The sequence below is a fragment of the Protomyctophum bolini genome (assembly GCF_963924005.1).
Source record: "Protomyctophum bolini genome assembly, chromosome: 17".
Lineage (NCBI taxonomy): Eukaryota > Metazoa > Chordata > Actinopteri > Myctophiformes > Myctophidae > Protomyctophum > Protomyctophum bolini.
Genome location: NC_137878.1, coordinates 37,159,501 through 37,184,607, shown reverse-complemented (window position 1 = coordinate 37,184,607; position 25,107 = coordinate 37,159,501). Strand labels below are relative to the sequence as shown.

The 25,107-nt window shown below is 41.1% G+C and overlaps 1 protein-coding gene across 1 annotated transcript in view; it reads left to right on the top strand.

The window, feature by feature from the left end:
- gabbr2 (gamma-aminobutyric acid (GABA) B receptor, 2) overlaps positions 1-25,107 on the top strand; it is a gene marked incomplete at both ends in the record, with an annotated part of 411,098 nt that overhangs the window by 247,412 nt on the left and 138,579 nt on the right. The window contains 3 exons of the mRNA XM_080787246.1: positions 16,230-16,295; positions 18,693-18,881; positions 20,892-21,134. Of these exons, the coding sequence (XP_080643372.1) occupies positions 16,230-16,295; positions 18,693-18,881; positions 20,892-21,134 (498 nt within the window). The remainder of the gene's footprint in view (positions 1-16,229; positions 16,296-18,692; positions 18,882-20,891; positions 21,135-25,107) is intronic.

Here is a 25,107-nt window from a genome sequence, read left to right as displayed (position 1 = left end):
CAGGACACAGAGCAAAATAGAACAAATTTAAATAAATTAAATGTCAATGAAAGGCAGCAGCAAACAGGCATGCATGTTTTTAGCTGTGATATAAATAACAGAGTTGTAGAGCTCAGGTTTCAGGGAGTTTATTCCAGATATGTTACACATTAATCTGAATTCTATGTTTTAATTCTAGGGTCATAAAGCAAACCTTTACCAGGTGACCTTAGAGGTATGAACGGGTGGCACCTACGCAAGACTAAAGACTTGAGTAGCAGCGTTCTGAATGAGCTGCAATCACCTGGTATATTTTTTAGGAACATTTGTAAAACTTTACTGGTACAGTAGTCAAGACTACTATTGGACATTTTTGTAGATTACGGTTGGATATAAATCATATAATCTGACTTTGACGGTGCTAATGTGGCTGGTTAAAGTTCTGAGGCCATGACTAAAACAAGGTTTGAAGCTAAGCGCCTAACTTTTAGTCCTTGACTTCAAAACAAGTACTTTAGTTTTGTCTTTGTTTATTTGAGGACAATCTTGGTATATCCAATTTGGTATATCCAAAATTGATTAGTTCAATCCATGTTCTCAGTGTTTCTATTGTACATGGCATAGTAGATTTGTGTGTCGAGAAAAAGGAACTTACTTATAGAACAATAGAGCAAAATATCATTCATCATTTCTTTATCATAATGTCAAAGACAGCACTCTCCCTCTCCACAAGTGCAGCAAAGCATTATGGTCATTGTAGTAATCCACCAGTGTCCATGACTAAATGATTTAAATGCAAATGTTCCCAATCCTTATATTCATGTTCCTCTCCATTCACACAATACTGTAGGAGTAGGCTATATGCACTCTACTTATCACACTAAAAGGATCACATGCAAATTGGTTGGTCGATCCATTCAGCAATAGGGTTACACACCCTAACCCATTATCACCTGTCCATTAACAATGGGACAGACATGCTCCTAAACATTCCACAACATTCACAACCCATGTCTTCTAACAAGGTAGATAAAGGTGGAATTCCCGTATCCTACGACTAGAAATAATAATGCACTGGTATTGTACAGTAAAAAAATAAAATGTTTCATTCATACCAATTGTGTGTCCTCCCCAAACACTTAATGCATTTTTTACCGGGGTTACTTCCCCAGGGGTCCATACCTGGTCCCCTCCCCTTTTCCCCTCTACACAAAATCTCAATATAGCTGATCAACACAAGCTCACAACGCGTTGCAACGCTTGTGGGTTTTTTACAGTATGTTCACCTATACTATGACTCGCATACAGCCACAGGCGAAAAACTGTCTTAAGTCCACACTATTTATCCATGATGTATAAATGATAGATAAGGGGTCAGGACAACGAGGCCTTTCCGTGGAGGGGGTCACAATTAAATTTGGACTTCGACTGTTTTTCGTCTGTGGTACTCAGGAACTATATGGTTTTATTGTGGTTAAGTACAATTTAGATTGTTGAGGTATATACCTTTACTGCAGTATTTGAGATTCTTCTTTCTATTCTTCCTCTCTACTACCAGACGGTGGCCTTGTGTTTAGAGCGTCTGCCCAGAAACTGGGAGGTCGGGGGTTCGATCCCCGTCCAGGTCACATAAAGACTGTAAAAATGGGACCCAATGCCTCCCTGCTTGACACTCAGCATCAATGGGTTGGATTGGGGGGTCAAATCAACTAATCAAATGATTCCCGAGCGCGGCATGGCTGAGGCTCACCACTCCAAGAGATATGCGGTCAAATGCGGAAAAAAACTAATTCCACTGCGGTAACGCGTGTGACAAATCGTACAACTTTGACTTATAATAATAATAATAAAGCTTTATTTGTATAGCACCTTTTAAGAACAAGTCACAAAGTGCCGGACTTAGATCTCAGATATTGTACTATTTGCACCCACTGCGGTTATTTGACAGATTTTAGATTAATAAGAAGCCTTTTATAACTCAACGGATGGATTAAAATGTATTATTACAGATGAATCTAAGCCGGCAGCACATGGAGTCATTAAAACCATCCCCACCTTTACCAGCTGTATCATTAAGGTGACGAACACTTTAATGCATTACTAATGGGACATTCCGCATGACTACCTTTTTACGATTGGTATCTGTGAGAATTAGTTTTGATGCCACTACTTAAAGTGGATATAAGCAATAATATGTCACATCTTTTTAATGACCTTTTTATATTTTATTTTTAATTATTTTTATAATAATAACGCTCACAAAAATAATGTAGTCTCTGCGACACATCTAGGGGCCACAATCTACATTCATAGATTTCCCTAGAAGCTTGGTCATTGGTCGAAAAAAGCCTGATTTGAAATGACTAACCAATCAGGAAGTAGACAGGCAAATCGACCAATGACAAAGCTTCTAGGAACATCTTTGAATGCAGATTGTGGCCCCATAGATGTGTCACAGAGACTACATTATTCTGTGAGCGTTTTACCCATTGCTAAAAAAAGGTCATTAAGATTTCGACATGATATTATTGCTTTATAGCCACTTTAATTTGTATTTTTTTTCCCCTCGAATTTCTGCCATTTTTAACCCATTCTGAACGGGAACCCCTTTTGGTGTTAGCATCATGTTATGCTTTAGCTATTGAAAAATAGCAGATCTACAAGCTCATAGCGCGCCACCGAGTGGCGCGCTACGAGCTTGTAGGTCTGCTATTTTTGAAAAATAAAAACGACTGACATTTTTTTAGAATCTGATCTCAGGTCAGAATGGGTTCATCAGAGCAGTGTGTGTCCGGTGGAAACCTCGTATGAATCTGATCTCAGGTCAGAATGGGTTAACTGTTACCTATAAAGCCGAGAAATAACCTTTTAATAATCTTGAACTTTGTATCTGTAAAAAAACGTTTTTCTTTTTGGCCATAAAAAAAGCATTTATCTTGTGAGGATCAGAAAAATGGTCTCAAATTATACCTATACTCCAGTACGGGATAAGTAGAGTAACAACATGAACAAAGTGTGTCCTTTATCAGTGACACATACTGCCAAATTGCTACTTGCAACTAATTTGATGTATTTACGATGTTTTTTTGTTCTTGCTTACTGTAAATCGTTCTGGATTAAGAGCATCTGCCAAATGCCTAAATTGTTACTTGCGACAAGAGTATTTGTACATTGTGATATTGCTGCTTTTACGTACTTTAGAAAAAACATTCCCTCAGACCTATTTGTTCCCTCAAAACTAACACACGTACGTAGGCCTGTCACAATTATTACACAATTGATAATTAATGAAATGAAATTAAATATTTCAGTAATTTATATTTAAGTTATTTGTCATATCTGCCCTATGCGGTTTTGATCACGAAACCTATATAAAATTATTCAAAAACAAAAACGCAACTAAATCACAATTATTTGTATGACAATGAATCGTCAACTTACATTTTGTAATCATGATTGGTGACCTACTCCTACTAACCCTATAACCCCAGTGACGGATGGACCCCTCCTAGGCCCGTGACGCTACACCAAATCAAAGGGCCCCATGCACATGCATGTGCGTTTTGCTTACTTTACTTACTTTTGATGCGATAATGTTGCAGCTAGCAACAACACATTGAAACACATTTCAGTAGGATATGCATGGACGGTCTTCCCTGGCTCTTAGTGAGGAAGCAGCACTATCACCCTTGTTCATTTACAAAGCACTATACCCTTGGGACTAAGATTTATGGGAACTAATATTTACTGTAAGTACTGTATAGGTATAGTAAATATGTAGAAAGTTCAATGTAGAAAGTGGAAGTAACATATGTGTAGACTGTTTAATTTAATTAATACACCTATCATGTTCCTTATAGTAATAGTTTGGCATGCAGGATGTAAAATTAAGCAGTTCTTGTCACTGTATTGTTCACAGTACAAGGTGAAGGTGAAGCACATGTGTTGTGATGAGCTTTCTGTAATGAACACACAAAGGATGTGTAGCTGTCAACCCTTTATTTGAAAAAGAAGGAATTAAGGACAGTGTTTTTACAGAGTAAATATGTTATGTTACAATTTTATGAAGACCGCATAATACAGATAATCTAAACATATAATCAAACTAAGTCATTAAAATACACAATGATGATGTGTTAGTCCAAACAACATATGTCAACACAGAGACAAGTTTCAATTGCACCACTAGTCCGCGAATAATAATGAATGTGACAAATAATTGATGTATAGTCCATCATGTTTAATGTATATAGCTGGACTAAACTGAATAATTGACATAATGCCTTATCTGAAGAAACAGCCTTTTCCTCTTTATGACACTTTTCATCTTCATTTGTGTTTTTAGATTACTCTTTTGACTAAAGCCCTTGCAACAAACTACACATAAAGGGCCTTTACCCTGTACGAGTCCTCATGTGTATTTTAATGCCGCATTATGGATACAGCCCTTGCCACAAACTGTACACCTAAAGGGGGTTTCCCCCTGTATGAGTCCTCATGTGTAAATTTAGATGATGCTTTCGACTAAAGCCCTTGCCACAAACTGTACACGTAAATGGTTTTTCCCCTGTATGAGTCCTCATGTGTAATTTTAGATTCTCCTTTTGACTAAAGCCCTTGCCACAAACTGTACACGTAAATGGCTTTTCCCCTGTATGAGTCATCATGTGTACTTTTAGATTACTCATATGAATACAGCCCTTGCCACAAACTGTACACATTAAGGGCTTTTCCCCTGTATGAGTCATCATGTGTTTTTTTAGATCAGCCCTATGGACAAAGCCTTTGCCACAAACAGTACAAGTAATGGGCTTTTCCCCTGTATGAGTCATCATGTGACGTTTTAGATAACTATTTTGACTAAAGCAAGTGCTGCACACTGTGCAGGCAAATGGCTTTTCCTGTTCAGAACAGTGTGAAGAGAGGAGCTGAGCATCACTAGTTGGTTGTGATGTTCCACAGTCCTCTACATCAGATTGTGTTTCCATGCTTTTAGATGAGGTGCTGGCTACAGGTTCTGTTAGCATGTTTTCATCATCTTCATGTTTCACTAATAGTAATGTCTCTGTTGATCCACCATCCTCCTCTGATCTTTGAAGTAGCTCATCGTGTTCCCCTTTAATATGTGGATACTCTGGTTCCTCTTTGATCAGACTGGAGGTTCTCTCCTCCTGTTCTTTTTTAATATGTGGAGACACTGGTTCCTCTTTGATAAGACTGGAGGTTCTCTCCTCCTGTTCTTTTTTAATATGTGGAGACACTGGTTCCTCTTTGATCAGACTGGAGGTTCTCTCCTCATGTTCTCCTTTAATCTGTAGAGACTCTGGTTCCTCTTTGATCAGACTGGAGGTTCTCTCCTCTTGTTCTCCTTTAATCTGTAGAGACTCTGGTTCATCTTTGATAAGACTGGAGTTTATCTCCTCCTGTTCTTTTGTAATCTGTGGATACTCTGGTTCCTCTTTGATAAGACTGGAGGTTCTCTCCTGCTGCTGCTCAGGGAATACCTCCTCTTTACACACAAGGGGGTGTATGGAGTCTAGACAGAAGATACAGAGAAACACATCATTACATGTTTTAACATGAACTATTGCTGTTAGTTCCATACCTGCCCTAATGTTGTTTTGATTTCAGTGTGAAGTGTCATGCAAATTATTTTCTTACTTCAACAATGCTTAATTTCTAAAACAAGCATCCCCTTGTTTCTCAAATGTACATTTTCATTTGCTATACAACCCTATTGCTATCAGATGTATCCTCTGTTGTTTTAGAGTGCAACACGTTTAATGAGTTAGCTTACTTTAAACAGTCTATGTTGTTAATGCTAGTTTAACAGTCACACTAACATGAATTGGGGAAAACACAACTAGAATACTATTGACTATTATCAATGCAACATTTTCACCAGTTCCTCTTCCATTCCAAATAGTCACCATTTCCATTTAAGAAATAATGGTGAAAATAGTAATAGTAATAGTAGTGAAGGTTTTACCAACCTGCTCTGTGTAGTTTGACGATTGGTTGTAAAACCATATCCAGTAGTCTGTGTTGGCGGTCAGTTTCTTGCTTGATGTGGAAAGCTTCATCCTCGTACTCTGTTAGAATTCTTCCAACGACCCCAAATATCTCTTCAGCAGCAGCAGATAGTCTCTGGTTGACCAGGGACTTCAATGTTTGTAGTAAAGCCATAACTCAAAACCTGCCCAAACAAACTGATACTAGATATATTTTTAAAGAGAAAATCTAAAGTACTAAAGTTTAAAGTAGAACCAAAACTAAAACTAAATGCTTCAGCTAGTGTAGAAAGGAGAAGTTCAGCTCTTAACAACTAGCAGAGATTAAAGTGACTCCAAGCAGAACAAACTCTTGTTAAATACTAACAGAGGGCCCTGATGGTCCAATCAGTGAGGGGGCGGGACACAAAACTGGCCAATCACTGCTCCCAACAACAAGGCAATTCAATGAGTTTTATTTTAAAAAATTAAAGTAAAAGCTGCATTATGTAACTTTCCTATTCTACCCCATATTTGAACCTTGTTGCCTTCATTGAAAACATATTCAGGACACAGAGCAAAATAGAACAAATTTAAATAAATTAAATGTCAGTGTAGAATAATGACACAATCTCAATGAAAGGCAGCAGCAAACAGGCATGCATGTTTTTAGCTGTGATAAAAATAACGGAGTTGTTGCAGAGCTGCAGTTTTCAGGGAGTTTGTGTTACACATTAATCTGAATACTATGTTTTAATTCTAGGGTCATAAAGCAAACCTTTACCAGGTGACCTTAGAGGTATGAACGGGTGGCACCTACGCAAGACTAAAGTCTTGAGTAGCAGTGTTCTGAATGAGCTGCAATCACCTGGTATATTTTTTAGGAACATTTGTAAAACACTGGTACAGTAGTCAAGACTACTATTGGACATTTTTCTAGCTTGTGATTGGATATAAATCATATAATCTGACTTTGACGGTGCTAATGTGGCTGGTTAAAGTTCTGAGGCGTTCTGAATGAGCTGCAATCAACTGGTATATTTTAGGGACATCTGTAAAACACTGGAATAGTAGTCAAGACTACTATTGGACATTTTGGATATAAATCATATAATCTGACTTTGACGGTGCTAATGTGTCTGGTTAAAGTTCTGAGGCCATGACTACAACAAGGTTTGAAGCTAAGCGCCTAACTTTTAGTCCTTGACTTCAAAACAAGTACTTTAGTTTTGTCTTCGTTTGTCTTTGTCTTCCGTCTTCGAGGACAATCTTGGTATATCCAATTTGGTATATCCAAAATTGATTCGTTCAATCCATGTTCTCAGTGTTTCTATTGTACATGGCATAGTAGATTTGTGTGTTGAGAAAAAGGAACTTACTTATAGAACAATAGAGCAAAATATCATTCATCATTTCTTTATCATAATGTAAAAAACAGCCCTCTCCCTCTCCACAAGTGCAGCAAAGCATTATGGTCATTGTAGTAATCCACCAGTGTCCATGACTAAATGATTTAAATGCAAATGTTCCCAATCCTTATATTCATGTTCCTCTCCATTCACACAATACTGTAGGAGTAGGCTATATGCACTCTACTTATCACACTAAAAGGATCACATGCAAATTGGTTGGTCGATCCATTCAGCAATAGGGTTACACACCCTAACCCATTATCACCTGTCCATTAACAATGGGACAGACATGCTCCTAAACATTCCACAACATTCACAAACCATGTCTTCTAACAAGGTAGATAAAGGTGGAATTCCCGTATCCTACGACTAGAAATAATAATGCACTGGTATTGTACAGTAAAAAATATAATGTTTCATTCATACCAATTGTGTGTCCTCCCCAAACACTTAATGTATTTTTTCCCGGGGTTACTTCCCCAGGGGTCTATACCTGGTCCCCTCCCCTTTTCCCCTCTACACAAAATCTCAATATAGCTGATCAACACAAGCTCACAACGCGTTGCAACGCTTGTGGGTTTTTTACAGTATGTTCACCTATACTATGACTCGCATACAGCCACAGGCGAAAAACTGTCTTAAGTCCACACTATTTATCCATGATGTATAAATGATAGATAAGGGGTCAGGACAACGAGGCCTTTTCGTGGAGGGGTCAGAATAAAATTTGGACTTCGACTGTTTTTCGTCTGTGGTACTCAGGAACTATATGGTTTCATTGTGGTTAAGTAAGATTTAGATTTTTGAGGTATATACCTTTACTGCAGTATATTTTAGATTCTTCTTTCTATTCTTCCTCTCTACTACGAGACGGTGGCCTTGTGTTTAGAGCGCCTGCCCTGAAACTGGCCACTGGCGGCCAGGTCACATAAAGACTGAAAAAATGGGACCCAATGCCTCCCTGCTTGACACTCAGCATCAATGGGTTGGATTGGGGGCGTCAAATCAACTAATCAAATGATTCCCGAGCGCAGATATTGGATTAGATCTCTCTCTCTCTCTCTCTCTACCACTTGAATAAGTGGTAGAGAGAGATGTATACATCAGCCGCCCTGCAGACTGAGTCCACACTGCGATAATGTTGCAGCTAGCAACAACATATTGAAACACATTTCAGTAGGATATGCATGGACGGTCTTCCCTGGCTCTTAGTGAGGAAGCAGCACTATCACCCTTGTTCATTTACAAAGCACTATATCCTTGGGACTAAGATTTATGGGAACTAACATTTACTGTACATTCACTGTAACATTTACAAGTACTGTACTTATAGTAAATATGTAGAAAGTTCAATGTAGAAAGTTGAAGTAACATAATGTGTAGACTGATTAATTTAATTAATACTCCTATCATGTTCCTTATAGTAATAGTTTGGCATGCAGGATGTAAAATGAAGCAGTTCTTGTCACTGTACTGTTCACAGTACAAGGTGAAGGTGAAGCACATGTTGTGAGGAGCTTTCTGTAATGAACACACAAAGGATGTGTAGCTGTCAACCCTTTATTTGAAAAAGAAGAAATTAAGGACAGTGTTTTTACAGAGTAAATATGTTATGTTACAATTTTATGAAGACAGCATAATACAGATAATCTAAACATATAATCAAACTAAGTCATTGAAATACACAATGATGATATGTTAGTCCAAACAACATATCATGTCAACACAGAGACCAGTTTCAATTGCACCACGTCCGCGAATAATAATGAATGTGACAAAGAATTGATGTATAGTCCATCATGTTTAATGTATATAGCTGGACTAAACTGAATAATTGACATAATGCCTTATCTGAAGAAACAGCCTTTTCCTCTTTATGACACATCTTCATTTGTGTTTTTAGATTACTCTTTTGACTAAAGCCCTTGCAACAAACTACACATAAAGGGCCTTTACCCTGTACGAGTCCTCATGTGTATTTTAATGACACATTATGAATACAGCCGTTGCCACAAACTGTACACCTAAAGGGGGTTTCCCCCTGTATGAGTCCTCATGTGTAAATTTAGATTAACCTTTCGAGTAAAGCCCTTGCCACAAACTGTACACCTAAAGGGGGTTTCCCCTGTATGAGAACTCATGTGTAATTTTAGATGATCCTTTCGACTAAAGCCCTTGCCACAAACTGTACACTTAAATGGCTTTTCCCCTGTATGAGTCCTCATGTGTTTTTTTAGATCACCCGATTGAATACAACCCTTGCCACAAACTGTACACGTAAATGGCTTTTCCCCTGTATGAGTCCTCATGTGTGCTTTTAGATTACTCATTTGAATACATTCTTTGCCACAAATTGTACACATAAATGGCTTTTCCCCTGTATGAGTCCTCATGTGTGCTTTTAGATTACTCATTTGAATACATCCTTTGCCACAAACTGTACACATAAAGGGCCTTTTCCCTGTATGAGTCATCATGTGTATTTTTAATGCCGCATTATGAATACAGCCCTTGCCACAAACTGTACACCTAAATGGCTTTTCCCCTGTATGAGTCATCATGTGTGCTTTTAGATTACTCATTTGAATAAATCCTTTGCCACAAACTGTACACATAAAGGACCTTTTCCCTGTATGAGTCATCATGTGTGCTTTTAGATTACTCATTTGAATACATTCTTTGCCACAAACTGTACACATAAAGGGCTTTTCCCCTGTATGAGTCATCATGTGTTTTTTTAGACTACCCCTATGGACAAAGCCTTTGCCACAAACAGTACAAGTCATGGGCTTTTCCCCTGTATGACTCATCATGTGACGTTTTAGATCACTATTCTGACTAAAGCAAGTGCCGCACACTGTGCAGGCAAATGGCTTTTCCCCTGAATGAATCACTGTGTGCGCCTTCAGATGTTCCTTCTGATTAAACATTTTACCACAATCTGCACAGCTAAAACATTTCTTACCTGTGTGACTCCTCAAGGAGTGACTTTCTTTTGGTGGTTTGAGGTCATGGAGCAGCTTGTTGCTCAAAGACAAACTATTTCCTCCCATGTGTTGTGTATTGTGCGATTTCAGTGTGTTTAAACCAGTCTGGTCATCCGTGGTCTCATCCCACTCATCACTGTCTTCAGTGATGTCAGAACAGTGTGAAGAGAGGAGCTGAGCATCACTAGTTGGTTGTGATGTTCCACAGTCCTCTACATCAGATTGTGTTTCCATGCTTTTAGATGAGGTGCTGGCTACAGGTTCTGATAGCATGTTTTCACCATCTTCATGTTTCACTAATAGTAATGTCTCTGTTGATCCACCATCCTCCTCTGATCTTTGAAGTAGCTCATTGTGTTCCTCTTTAATCTGTGTATACTCTGGTTCATCTTTGATAAGGCTGGAGGTTCTCTCCTGCTGCTGCTCAGGGAATACCTCATCTTTACACACAATGGGGTGTATGGAGTCTAGACAGAAGATACAGAGGAGAAACACATCACTACATGTTTGAACATGAACTCTTGCTGTTAGTTCCATACCTGCCCTAATCTTGTTTTGATTTCATTGTGAAGTGTCATGCAAATGATTTTCTTACTTTCTTACAACAATGCTTCATTTCTAAAACAAGCATCCCCTTGTTTCTCAAATGTAAATTTTAATTTGCTATACAACCCTATTGCTATCAGATGTATCCTCTGTTGTTTTAGAGTGCAACACGTTTAATGAGTTAGCTTACTTTAAACAGTCTATGTTGTTAATGCTAGTTTAACAGTCACTAACATGAATGGGGGGAAATACAACTAGCATACTATTGACTATTATCAATGCAACATTTTCACCAGTTCCTCTTCCATTCCAAATAGTCACCATTGCCATATAAGAAATAATGGTGAAAATAGTAATAGTAATAGTAGTGAAGGTTTTACCAACCTGCTCTGTGTAGTTTGACGATTGGTTGTAAAACCATATCCAGTAGTCTGCGTTGGCGGTCAGTTTCTTGCTTGATGTGGAAAGCTTCATCCTCATACTCTGTTAGAATTCTTCCAACGACCCCAAATATCTCTTCAGCAGCAGCAGATAGTCTCTGGTTGACCAAGGACTTCAATGTTTGTAGTAAAGCCATAACTCAAAACCTGCCCAAACAAGCTGATACTAGATCTATTTTTAAAGAGAAAATCTAAAGTACTAAAGTTTAAAGTAGAACCAAAACTAAAACGAAATGCTTCAGCTAGTGTAGAAAGGAGAAGTTCAGCTCTTAACAACTAGCAGAGATTAAAGTGACTCCAAGCAGAACAAACTCTTGTTAAATACTAAGAGAGGGCCCTGATGGTCCAATCAGAGTGAGGGGGCGGGACACAAAACTGGCCAATCACTGCTCCCAACAACAAGGCAATTCAATGAGTTTTATATCAAACATTAAGCAAATTAACATTATATCAGATTCAGTAAAACAAATAAAAAATAAAGTAAAAGCTGCATTATGTAACTTTCCTATTCTACCCCGTATTTGAACCTTGTTGCCTTAATTGAAAACATATTCAGGACACAGAGCAAAATAGAACAAATGTAAATTAAATAAATGTCAGTGTAGAATAATAATGACACAATCTCAATGAAAGGCAGCAGCAAACAGGCATGCATGTTTTTAGCTGTGATAAAAATAACGGAGTTGTTGCAGAGCTGCAGTTTTCAGGGAGTTTGTTCCAGATATGTTACACATTAATCTGAATACTATGTTTTAATTATAGGGTCATAAAGCAAACCTTTACCAGGTGACCTTAGAGGTATGAACGGGTGGCACCTACGCAAGACTTGAGTAGCAGCGTTCTGAATGAGCTGCAATCACCTGGTATATTTTTTAGGAACATTTGTAAAACACTGGTACAGTAGTCAAGACTACTATTGGACATTTTCGTAGATTACGGTTGGATATAAATCATATAATCTGACTTTGTCGGTGCTAATGTGGCTGGTTAAAGTTCTGAGGCCATGACTAAAACAAGGTTTGAAGCTAAGCGCCTATCTTTTAGTCCTTGACTTCAAAACAAGTACTTTAGTTTTGTCTTTGTTTATTTGAGGACAATCTTGGTATATCCAATTTGGTATATCCAAAATTGATTAGTTCAATCCATGTTCTCAGTGTTTCTATTGTACATGACATAGTAGATTTGTGTGTCGAGAAAAAGGAACTTACTTATAGAACAATAGAGCAAAATATCATTCATCATTTTTTTTATCATAATGTAAAAGACAGCCCTCTCCCTCTCCACAAGTGCAGCAACGCATTATGGTCATTGTAGTAATCCACCAGTGTCCATGACTAAATGATTTAAATGCAAATGATTCCCAATCCTATATATACATGTTCCTCTCCATTCACACAATGCTGTAGGAGTAGGCTATATGCACTCTACTTATCACACTAAAAGGATCATATGCAAATTGTTTGGTCGATCCATTCAGCAACAGGGTTACACACCCTAACCCATTATCACCTGTCCATTAACAATGGGACAGACATGCTCCTAAACATTCCACAACATTCACAACCCATTTATTCTAACACGGTAGATAAAGGTGGAATTCCCGTATCCTACGACTAGAAATAATAATGCACTGGTATTGTACAGTAAAAAATAAAATGTTTCATTCATACCAATTGTGTGTCCTCCCCAAACACTTAATGCATTTTTTACCGGGGTTACTTCCCCAGGGGTCTATACCTGGTCCCCTCCCCCTTTCCCCTCTACACAAAATCTCAATATAGCTGATCAACACAAGCTCACAACGCGTTGCAACGCTTGTGGGTTTTTTACAGTGTGTTCACCTACTATGACTCGCATACAGCCACAGACGAAAAACTGTCTTAACCCATTCTGACCTGAGATCAGATTTATACGAGGTTTCCACTGGACACACACTGGTCTGATTAACCCATTCTGACCTGAGATCAGATTCTAAAAATGTCAGTCGTTCTTCGAATTTTTCAAAAATAGCAGACCTACAAGCTCGTAGCGCGCCACTCGGTGGCGCGCTATGAGCTTGTAGATCTGCTATTTTTCAATAGCTAAAGCATAACATGATGCCAACACCAAAACGGGTTCCCGGTCAGAATGGGTTAAGTCCACACTATTTATCCATAATGTATAAATGATAGATAAGGGGTCAGGACAACGAGGCCTTTTCGTGGAGGGGTCAGAATTAAATTTGGACTTCGACTGTTTTTCGTCTGTGGTACTGTGGTACTAAAAATGGGACCCAATGCCTCCCTGCTTGGCACTCAGCATCAATGGGTTGGATTGGGAGCGTCAAATCAACTAATCAAATGATTCCCGAGCGCGGCATGGCTGAGGCTCACCACTCCAAGAGATATGGGTCAAATGCGGGAAAAAACTAATTCCACTGCGGTAACGCGTGTGACAAATCGTACGACTTTGACGTAGATCTCAGATATTGTACTATTTGCTCCCACTGCGGTTATTTGACAGATTTTAGATTAATAGAAGCCTTTTATAACTCAACGGGTGGATTAAAATGTATTATTACAGATGAATCTAAAAGCCGGCAGCACATGGAGTCATTAAAACCATCCCCACCTTTACCAGCTGTATCATTAAGGTGACGAACACTTTAATGCATTACTAATGGGACATTCCGCATGACTACCTTTTTACGATTGGTATCTGTGAGAATTAGTTTTGATGCCACTACTTAAAGTGGCTATAAGCAATAATATGTCACATCTTTTTAATGACCCTTTTATATTTTATTTTTAATTATTTTTATAATAATAACGCTCACAAAAAGAATGTAGTCTCTGTGACACATCTAGGGGCCACAATCTACATTCATAGATTTTCCTAGAGGCTTGGTCATTGGTCGAAAAAAAGCCTGGTTGAAATGACTAACCAATCAGGAAGCAGACAGGCAAATCGACCAATGACAAAGCTTCTAGTAACATCTTTGAATGCAGATTGTGGCCCCCTAGATGTGTCACAGAGACTACATTGTTCTGTGAGCGTTTTACCCATTGCTGAAAAAGGTCATTAAGATTTTGACATGATATTATTGCTTTATAGCCACTTTAATTTGTATTTTTTTTCCCCTCGAATTTCTGCCATTTTTAACTGTGACCTATAAAGCCGAAATATAACCTTTTAATAATCTTGAACTTTGTATCTGTAAAAAAACGTTTTTTCTTTTTGGCCATAAAAGAAGCATTTATCTTGTGAGGATCAGAAAAATGGTCTCAAATTATACTATACTCCAGTACGGGATAAGTAGAGTAACAACATGAACAAAGTGTGTCCTTTATCAGTGACACATACTGCCCAATTGCTACTTGCAACTAATTTGATGTATTACGATGTTTTTTTTGTTCTTGCTTACTGTAAATCGTTCTGGATTAAGAGCGTCTGCCAAATGCCTAAAAGTGTTACTTGCGACGAAGAGTATTTGTACATTGTGATATTGCTGCTTTTACGTACTTTAGAAAAAACATTCCCTCAGACCTATTTGTTCCCTCAAAACTAACACACGTACGTAGGCCTGTCACAATTATTACACAATCGATAATTAATTAAATTAAATAAAATAATAAAATATTTCAGTTATTTGTCATATCTGCCCTATGCGGTTTTGATCATGAAACCTATATAAAATTATTCAAAAACAATTGACAATGAATTACGTTTTGTAATCCTGATTCGTGACCTACTCCTACTAACCCTATAACCCCAGTGACGGATGGACCCCTCCTAGGCCCGTGACGCTACACCAAATCAAAGGGCCCCATGCACATGCACATGCATGTGCGTTTTGCGCACGCCTATATAACACAATCAAGAACTACACCTTTCGTGTTTATACCCAGTGACCGAGTGGTTAAGAAACAGTTTAAGCGCCACTAAGTTCCCATTGTTATTCTGGACCTGCCTAACCCCAAGCCTGAGGGGCTGAGCCAACATAGTTGGTATATGACCCCCCCATGTGAGAGCTTCTGTCACCACTGGCGTAATAATGACACTAATGGCACGTTCACACCGCCAAACACCGGGGGATTCTGCGCCCTGTGCCTTTAAGGAATGTGTGCTGTTCTGTGTCAGGCCTGCTTAACCCAATCTCCTTGGCAGTGCTGGATTGGAAGGGCGGAGCTGGCAATTTGCAGAAGGGGAGACACCTGGCCAGTGTCCTCCCCAAACACTATATAAAACAACTGCTGCACTAATGTTCTGGTTTCTCCATTCCCCCTCAGGCAGGCTGCAGGGGCACCCACACTAGAACGTCCTTGTTTTTAATTCTCTTTTGTTATCCCATTTTGACCTGAGATCAGATTCTAAAAGTGTCTTCTACATCCTGACAGTTTTCTGAAAAAACTATGTTTCTATGTCAGTCGTTCTTCAATTTTTCCAAAATAGCAGACCTACAAGCTCGTAGCGCGACACTCTGTGGCACACTATGAGCTTGTAGATCTGCCTGCTATTTTTCAATGGCTAAAGCATAACATAATGCTAACACCAAAAGGGGTTCCCGCCTAGAATGGGTTAATTGGGCAGTTCTGCCATCCTTAGTTGGAACTGAACATTTATTATTTGATTATATTTTTCATTAATTGTTAAATGCAATACTTTTTTTGCTGCTTTAACTCCGTCTGGTCTCCCTCTTTGTTATGGCCCCTGAGCCAGCCATAACAATGCAAAAATGTGTCGTGAGTTGATTTTGGAGCAGCTATGCGTGCATCGTTGCGTCTTTGCAACGTCATGTCGCTGCCTTCCATTGACAATGAATGGTAGACTGCATCTTTTAACATGTACATGTGTGAACGCACCATAATGGAACGTGTCTGTGTTTTTGTCTTCCAGGACAACGACGTGAGGATCATCATCGGACAGTTCGACGAGAACCTGGCCTCCAAAGTCTTCTGCTGTGTAAGTGCTAAACCTAACCTTATTCCTGAGAACCTGGCCTCCAAGGTCTTCTGCTGTGTAAGTGAACCTAACCTTATTCCTGAGAACCTGGCCTCCAAAGTCTTCTGCTGTGTAAGTGCTAAACCTAACCTTATTCCTGAGAACCATGGCCTCCAAAGTCTTCTGCTGTGTAAGTGCTAAACCTAACCTTATTCCTGAGAACCATGGCCTCCAAAGTCTTCTGCTGTGTAAGTGCTAAACCTAACCTTACTCCTGAGAACCATGGCCTCCAAAGTCTTCTGCTGTGTAAGTGCTAAACCTAACCTTATTCCTGAGAACCTGGCCTCCAAAGTCTTCTGCTGTGTAAGTGCTAAACCTAACCTTACTCCTGAGAACCATGGCCTCCAAAGTCTTCTGCTGTGTAAGTGCTAAACCTAACCTTATTCCTGAGAACCTGGCCTCCAAAGTCTTCTGCTGTGTAAGTGCTAAACCTAACCTTATTCCTGAGAACCATGGCCTCCAAAGTCTTCTGCTGTGTAAGTGCTAAACCTAACCTTATTCCTGAGAACCTGGCCTCCAAAGTCTTCTGCTGTGTAAGTGCTAAACCTAACCTTATTCCTGAGAACCTGGCCTCCAAAGTCTTCTGCTGTGTAAGTGCTAAACCTAACCTTATTCCTGAGAACCATGGCCTCCAAAGTCTTCTGCTGTGTAAGTGCTAAACCTAACCTTATTCCTGCATTCCTGTTTGGTTTTGCGGTAAATCGCTGATGTTGATCGCTCAAATTATTATTATTATTATTATTATTTATTTTTTAAGATATCCGTCTTTGACTATATACTCTTCGCAATGTTTGTACTTCGCAATGTTTGATTTCACCCGTGATGTCATCCACGCGCACTCGCGCAGTGCCCTTTTTTTGGGACGTAACACTAAACACTAACATACAGATTGGACAAAATTACATTTCATACAGTATATTACAAATAAGTTACATAATGCAGAGCACAGCTTTGTTCTACCGCTGCTGATTATCAACACCGCTGCATGTGGCAATGAAGACAAGTTGTGTGACATTACCAGGCGCTGTAGTTAAATAGCTGATTTTGGGGCACCATGCTGTATGAGGGGGGACAAGGTTTAGTGGTGGTGGGTTTGGATAGAGCGGGTGGGTGGGTGGGTGGGTGCGTGGATGAGTGGGCGCGTGACGGAGTGCTTGACATTTACGGCTGAACATGATGAGATGATTCTCACCCTATGCGCTCGTGTTGCGTTAGCATTTGGCATTTGGTGCTTAATTACATGTTTTGTTTTTCAGACAGGGTTTTGTAATCAATCATTGTTTAAAAAGGACTATGATTATGGTACGACACGAGTCACGGCAGTAGAGCAGACCTGCAAAGCTTGTAGTTCTGCTATACTTTAGATGCTATTCAATGTGAATCCGGAAATGCCATCAATCATTCAAATATGATTAATGTGTGATAAACACTAGTGCAGCGTTCCGGCTCTGATCGATGGAACGATGCGATCCATTTAAAGTTCCTATTCATCCGCCGTTCCGCACTACAACAACATATCGTCACTGTCGACCAGAAATCTCTTATGTCCATATTTTGAACTTTTTGTGTTTTTCTTTGTAAATTAATGCCCTACTTGACCACACACAAAATAGATTCTCAACAGAATATGACGAGAAATCTCGTCACTGGTAGCATGAATCCAACATCCTACTATAAATGTGCCACGTCTCTGTCTGTCTGTCTGTGTGCGTGTGTGTGTGTGTGTGTGTGTGCGCGCGAGTGTGTGTGTGTGTGTGTATGTGTGTAATGCACGTAACTCGAGAACCGTTTGCCCCACCGACTTCACATTCGACACACACGTTCCACACCCCCACAGGGAGTGCAGTGCCAGGTATCGAGTCGGTCGGACCCACGGTTCTCCAGAACCACCACAAAAGGCTCTGGTCAGGCTCTGCCAGTGGGCCTAATGAGGCCAACTCCTTTCACCTGTGCAATTTCCAGCCTCTGCCTCAGCCAATTGACTCTCAACCAATCAGGCTCTGCCAGTGTGGACCGAATTGATTGCCGAGTACACTTGTCAGTTTGCAGTCTTCACACACACACAGGCACACACACAGATCTCCATGTGGGACACCGGCTGACATTTAAAAGGGGTGCTTTATGACAACGTATATCATTAGGTTCCCAAGTTGCATCGTTCCCAAGTAGGCCGGTGGCCGACTGCGACGGGCACATACAGGTCTAGTATTAATAATAATAATAATAATAATATAAATAATGCTTCATCTCTCTTTCAGCGAAGGAGTCCTATTGGACTGAAAGACGTTGAAGACCCCTGCTCTGATGCAAACAGAATATACTTACTCTCTCTCTCTGTCTCTCTCTGTCTCTCTCCAGGCGTACAACCTGAACATGTACGGCAGTAAGTACCAGTGGATCATCCCGGGCTGGTACCAGGGCAACTGGTGGGAGCAGGCCAACTCCACCAACTGCACCACGCGCAAGCTGCTGACCGCCATGGAGGGCTACATCAGCGTGGACTTTGAGCCGCTCAGCGCCCGGCAGATCAAGGGCATCTCGGGCAGGGTGGGTACTAGCGACAGAGTGACCTAGCTGAGGACGGGAACCCCCTTTTGGTGTTTTAAGCATTATGTTATACTTTAGCTATTGAAAAATAGCTGATCTACAAGCTCATCATAGCGCTGCACCAAGTGCTATGAGCGCTATGAGCTTGCAGATCTGCTAGTTTTGAAAAAAATCATGAAAATGTGGCGCGAATCCTTATATATATTATTCTTTCAGAGCAAATGTTTTTTTAACTCAAATCTTTGCTTCCGACAATAATAATAATAATATCTCAAACTTATATAGCGCTTTTCTGAGTACCCAAAGACGCTTTACATGGGGGGGGCTTTACAGAGGTAACAACAAATTAAAAACAAGAAAAAGGAAAAATAACACTAAAAGCTAAAGAACATTAAAAGACATTGAAAAGGGTTAGCTAGGGAAGGCAATTTTGAAGAGATGGGTTTTGAGGGTGGATTTGAAGGTTTGAAGGGTGGGGGCATCTCTGAGTGCCTTAGGGAGGGCATTCCACAGGGTTGGGGCAGCAAAGGCGAAAGCTCTGTCCCCCCACGTACGGAGTTTGGTTTTGGGGACGGCGAGGAGGTTTGCATCACCAGACCTGAGGGAGCGAGACAATGTTTGTCCCTCGAACAACATATTTTCAGATGGGGGTCGGCGGCCAGTTACATATATGTTTGGGGGTCCTTGACGTGAAATAGTTAAATAGAGAACCACTGATATAGAAACATGGGTTTTTCTGAAAACTGTCGTAGAATTCGTAGAACCGTCCTTAGGTCTAAATGGGTTAACTCAAATCTTTGCTTCTGGGGGGGGGGGGGGGGGGTCCCTGGAACAACATATCCGTGGCCAAATACAGATATTTCTGGGGGTCCTTGACATTAACCCATTCTGACCTGAGATCAGATTCATACAAGGTTTCCACTGGACACACACTGGTCTGATGATCCCATTCTGACCTGAGATCAGATTCTAAAAATGTCAGCCGTTCTTCGATTTTTCAAAAATAGCAGACCTACAAGCTCGTAGCGCGCCACTCGGTGGCGCGCTATGAGCTTGTAGATCTGCTATTTTTCAATAGCTAAAGCATAACATAGTGCTAACACCAGAATGGGTTCCCGGTCAGAATGGGTGAAATAGTTTGAGCACCACTGATACAAATAGAAACATAAGGTTTTTCAGAAAACTGTGATGATTTCGAAGACATTCTGTAGAATCTGCTCTCAAGTCTAAATGTGTTAAGTCTGGCGTACAGCCAGACAACTATCCCATGGTCTTCTTGTGCTATGTAGGGCATTGCAGATAGAAAACACATTCACTATTTTGAGCCTGGAAACCAAGCCATTCAGGCTCCCGGTGAATTATGACCAAAAACACTATTTATTACATTGAGTACAAAGGACGTAAGTGACATATTCAGAACTTTACAGGACACTTTTTCCCCCATTGATTTGTATTATTTAATTAAAGGGATTGTGACAAAAGTCTTTGTAATTTTCTTTATTTTTTAGGTTTTCTGAGATCAATTGCACCCAAAAAAAAACCTTAAACCCCTTTTAACATTCAGTATATTTTCTGTAGTCTGATGTGTGAGGTAACAGCCTGCAAATCCCATTCATGACAATGTGATTTGCCAGCCGATGTCACTGTTTTCACTGTTTTGCCTGTTTCCATTGCAGCTCAAAATCTTAGACCACTGAATGTTCAAAGTTCAGGTTGTTTTTGATGTAATTGAGGTCATAAAACCTAAAAGAAAAACGAAAAAAATAAATGAATGAATGTCATGAAACCTTTAAAAACAACTTATATCATACAAGCTGTTCTGTACATTTCTGATGATTTCACTTAGGGTGTGCTGTGCTCCAAGCCCTCACAATATAGTTTTTAATAATATGAAATATAATGGTGTAGAAAAGGGGCTAAAAACCCCACCGAAAACAACAGGGAAACGCGGATCTAACCCGTCTGGGCGTGCCCATTCCCCTCCCCCCCTCCCCCCTCCCCCCTCCCCAGACCCCCAAGGAGTACGAGCGCGAGTACAGCCTGGAGCTGCAGCAGAAGGGCGTGGAGGCCAGCAAGTTCAACGGCTTCGCCTACGACGGCATCTGGGTGATCGCCAAGACGCTGACGCGCGTCTCGGAGCTGCTCCGCGCCAAGCAGCGGCACCACGCTCACCACAACTTCACCGTGGACGACCGGGAGGTCGGCAAGATGGTGCTGGACGTCATGAACGAGACCAACTTCAACGGCGTCACGGTGAGGCGATGTCCATGTGTGGTTTTTGGCTTTAGATTTTAGTCATAGTCTCTTGAATAGTTTTCATTTAGTTTTAGTCACATTTTACTAGTCACCTGGAATGTCTTGGTGTTAGTCTAGTTTTAGTCTACTAAATCTACAGTTGATTTAACCCATTCTGACCTGAGATCAGATTCATACGAGGTTTCCACTGGGACACACACTGGTCTGATGAACCCATTCGGACCGGAGATCAGATTCTAAAAATGTCAGTCGTTCTTCGATTTTTCAAAAAATAGCAGACCTACAAGCTCGTAGCGCGCCACTCGGTGGCGCGCTATGAGCTTGTAGATCTGCTGTTTTTCAATAGCTAAAGCATAACATGATGCCAACACCAAAAGGGGTTCCCGTTCAGAATGGGTTAAATAGTTTTTATTTAGTTTTATTCACATTTTACTAGTCACCTGGAATGTCTTGGTGTTAGTCTAGTTTTAGTCTACTAAAAATCTACAGTTGATTTAAGGCCTATTCATAGTCTGGATTTTGGTGCTGAGCTGACCTGAAATAACATTGAGCGGTGTTGAGTAAAAACAGAGAGAAGGGCTGGAGCGGTGCAGGCGGTGGTTTGCTCTTCACCGTGGCTCGTGACGTCATGTTGTAGTTCGGTGGTCACCCCACCACCGTTAATCCAGGGTTAGGGTTAGGGTTAGGGATCGGGATCAACACTGGTCTCTCTCTGCTCTCTCTCTCTTTCTCCACATACGTTGATTTTGACAGCTCATTATTTTTATGTGGGTTTTAGTCAGTGTGTCTTAGACTGTTTGGTTGCCTCATGCATGATATGTTTGTGTTTCAATCATTATTATGAGGATCGGCTTCGCAAAAAAAGAAAGTTCACTTAACTTTGCTCTACTACAAGGAATACATGCACATGTTGATACTCTTTTTAACTTTGCTATACTACAAGGAATACATGCACATGTTGATACTCTTTTTCTACACTTTTTCTACTCTTTTTTTGCACCCCACGCCCTTTGTTTGCTGTGTTTGTGGTTCTATGTTATTTGTATGCTGCTGCATTGTCTGAAGGAAGCCAAAAACAATATATAATATAATATAATAATAATAAAAACTAGTTTTACTCTTATGTACCACCTTGAACCTTGGTACATTTTGTTCCCTGCGTCTTGCCCTATGCCGTCTTGCGTGTATGCCTGGCGGTGGCGCTGGTTTTAGTCGTAGTCTTTCATTTGATCTGGTGATTTTCTTAGTGGACTGTTTTTCTCTTTAGTTTGTTCTTTCTTCCTGTTAGCTGTTGGTATAGTCATGGTAGCCAGTTCCCACCTGATGTTGTGTGGGAGTTGTGACTGCTCAACGCCATACTGAATAACCGCTAGCTTGCATAAGGTCTTGAGACTAGGACTCAGGTCCAAGATGTACAGGTCTGTGGGTGTATTGTGTCCTGTGGGATAGTGTCCTCCAAAGACGATGATACGATCTCCCTGCATGCAACAGCACATCGTGTGCATTGACATCGGGACTTTCACCCTGAGCTTGACCTTCTTCCAGGAGAAGGTCTCCGCATTGAATTTCCACAGATCTTTGAAGGACTGGCGACTGTACCACGACCCAAAAAATATGCACAGCTCGTCATTGTAGGTAAAGGCTGATAAATGGCTTCTGGAAGAGTCTTCTGGAAGAGTCTTTGTAGAAGCCGTGCCCAGCCAGAGATTGGTCTCTGTGTCAAACACCCTGAGATTGCTGAGACTTTCAAAAGTGTCATATTTGTAAGAGACCCCAAATACAAACATCTTTGTCCCGATGATGGTGGCATAGGAATCCCACGCATAACATGGCGGTCTGCCTCCGGGGTCAATTAAAGCCCAGACCATTGTGCTGGTGTCCAACTTGTAGATGCCGTCGTGTGCGGTCCAACGGATATATGGTATATAAATGAGCTTCACCAAGACGCAGGCTGAGCTGTAGCCACTCCACTCCGGGATGGTCCCAGAAACCCCGGGTTTGAACCATCTGTGGGTGTCGACCTCAAACGCATAGAGCTCGTTGGGCTCACTGTGGTCGTTATGCCCCGCCCAGATGTAGATGATGTCCTCTATCAGGACAGCCGCGTGGACCTCGCACCCGGAGGGACCCTCGCGGTGACCGTCTCTTCCTGTTGTCGCCGAGGTCAACGTTTTTTGCTTTAAGATGGAGGTCAACGTCCTCCAGCTTAAAGACACTGTGTTTAAGACGTGAACTACGGTCCGTTCCGTGTTGCCGTCGTAGAGCTTCTCAAAGGTGTACACGTCTTGCTTCACTGCGACGGCAGCGAAACTGCATGTCTTTGGTCCTCCGGTCGGGCGCACCGGCGTCCACCATAACATGACTCACACCCTAAACTACACGTTGGATTTGCGTGTTGTCGCTTATATCGGGTTCAGCGGCACAAATGTCAGAGAGAGCTTAGTCGATCAGGTGGATTGGCCAATCAAGGGAGTCGATGACGCCGCTACACGGCAGAACACTGAACACTGTTGAAAGATCGTGTTCAAGGGAAGAGTCTATGGCATATATACAGTATATATATATATATATATATATATATATATATATATACACATCATCATCATTATTCGACCGCAGTCGAGATCATGGATTCCACAATGCTACGCCAGACTTCCCGGTCGTTCATTGCCACCCCCAGTTCCTGCCTACTGAAGCATGTGTCCCTATAGCGTCCCTATTATCAGGGAACGACAGCTTTCTACCTCTGGTCCGCCCTGAGGCAGGACTCCAGAGAAGAAGGGAAGATATAACCTCATTGTCAGCTCTATAGCAGTGGCCGGAAAACTGCGCTCTTCTGGATCGGACCAGTGAAGAAACACGGGGAAGGTTGCCGTATATTAGATTTGTCGATGGGTAACATATGTATGTAACGTATGGATGCATACATACATACATACATACATACATACATACATACATACATGCTGTTTTATGGTCACGGTCGTTTTGTACGATAGTACTATAGATAGATAGATATTTTATTGTCATTGCTTGCATGAAACAACATAAATATGGATATAACCGTCTGCGTTTGGCCCTACAGCGCGTCACCATGTCACACCCGTAGAGATATTTGCCTGACATGTAACATGTAATTTATGCATGTATGTTATGTACAGTGTGTTATTTATGTATGTTATTATGTTTACACACACATTGCAGTAAATGTCACAAAAGCACTCGGAGGCGGAGGCAGTAAATATGTGCTCGTCTTGAGGATGAGGTTCGTTAGGCGTCGTCGGCGTCCCGTCTCGCGAGCGGAGCCTAAAGACATGTCGTTTGGAAGCGCCGTCTCACTCCGTCTCACTCCGTCTCACTCCACTGACTTCTGGAGTGATCCTGGTGGCTGCATTTATGAGGAGAGAGAGTGGGCGTGCGAGCCTGCCGTGCATGCATCCGTGCACATTGAGCTGTAACAGTATAGGCCTATAGGCTATACTGTGTGTCTTGTACCACTAGCCTATAGCATACTGTCCTACTCGGGGAACTATATGCACGTGGGAATGCACTACCCTTCCAGTAGGCGGCCTACTCGCTGCAACCGTGTGTGTGTGTGTGTGTGTGTGTGTGTGTGTGTGTGTGTGTGTGTGTGTGTGTGTGTGTGTGTGTGTGTGTGTGTGTGTGTGTGTGTGTGTGTGTGTGTGTGTGTGTGTGTGTGTGTGTGTGTGTGTGTGTGTCTGTGTGTGTGTGTCAATCCGTGAGCAGCTGGGGGGGTCTGCCCATAAATCCCGCTAGTCAGACCGGCAGACTTGTGTGTGTGTGTGTGAGTGTGTGTGTGTGTGTGTGTGTGTGTGTGTGTGTGTGTATGTGTATGTGTATGTGTGTGTGTGTGTGTGTGTGTGTGTGTGTGTGTGTGTGTGTGTCTTCACTCAGATTGGACCCCCACATATAAGATGTGTCATGCGTGGCGTGCTCTGTAGACGTGAGG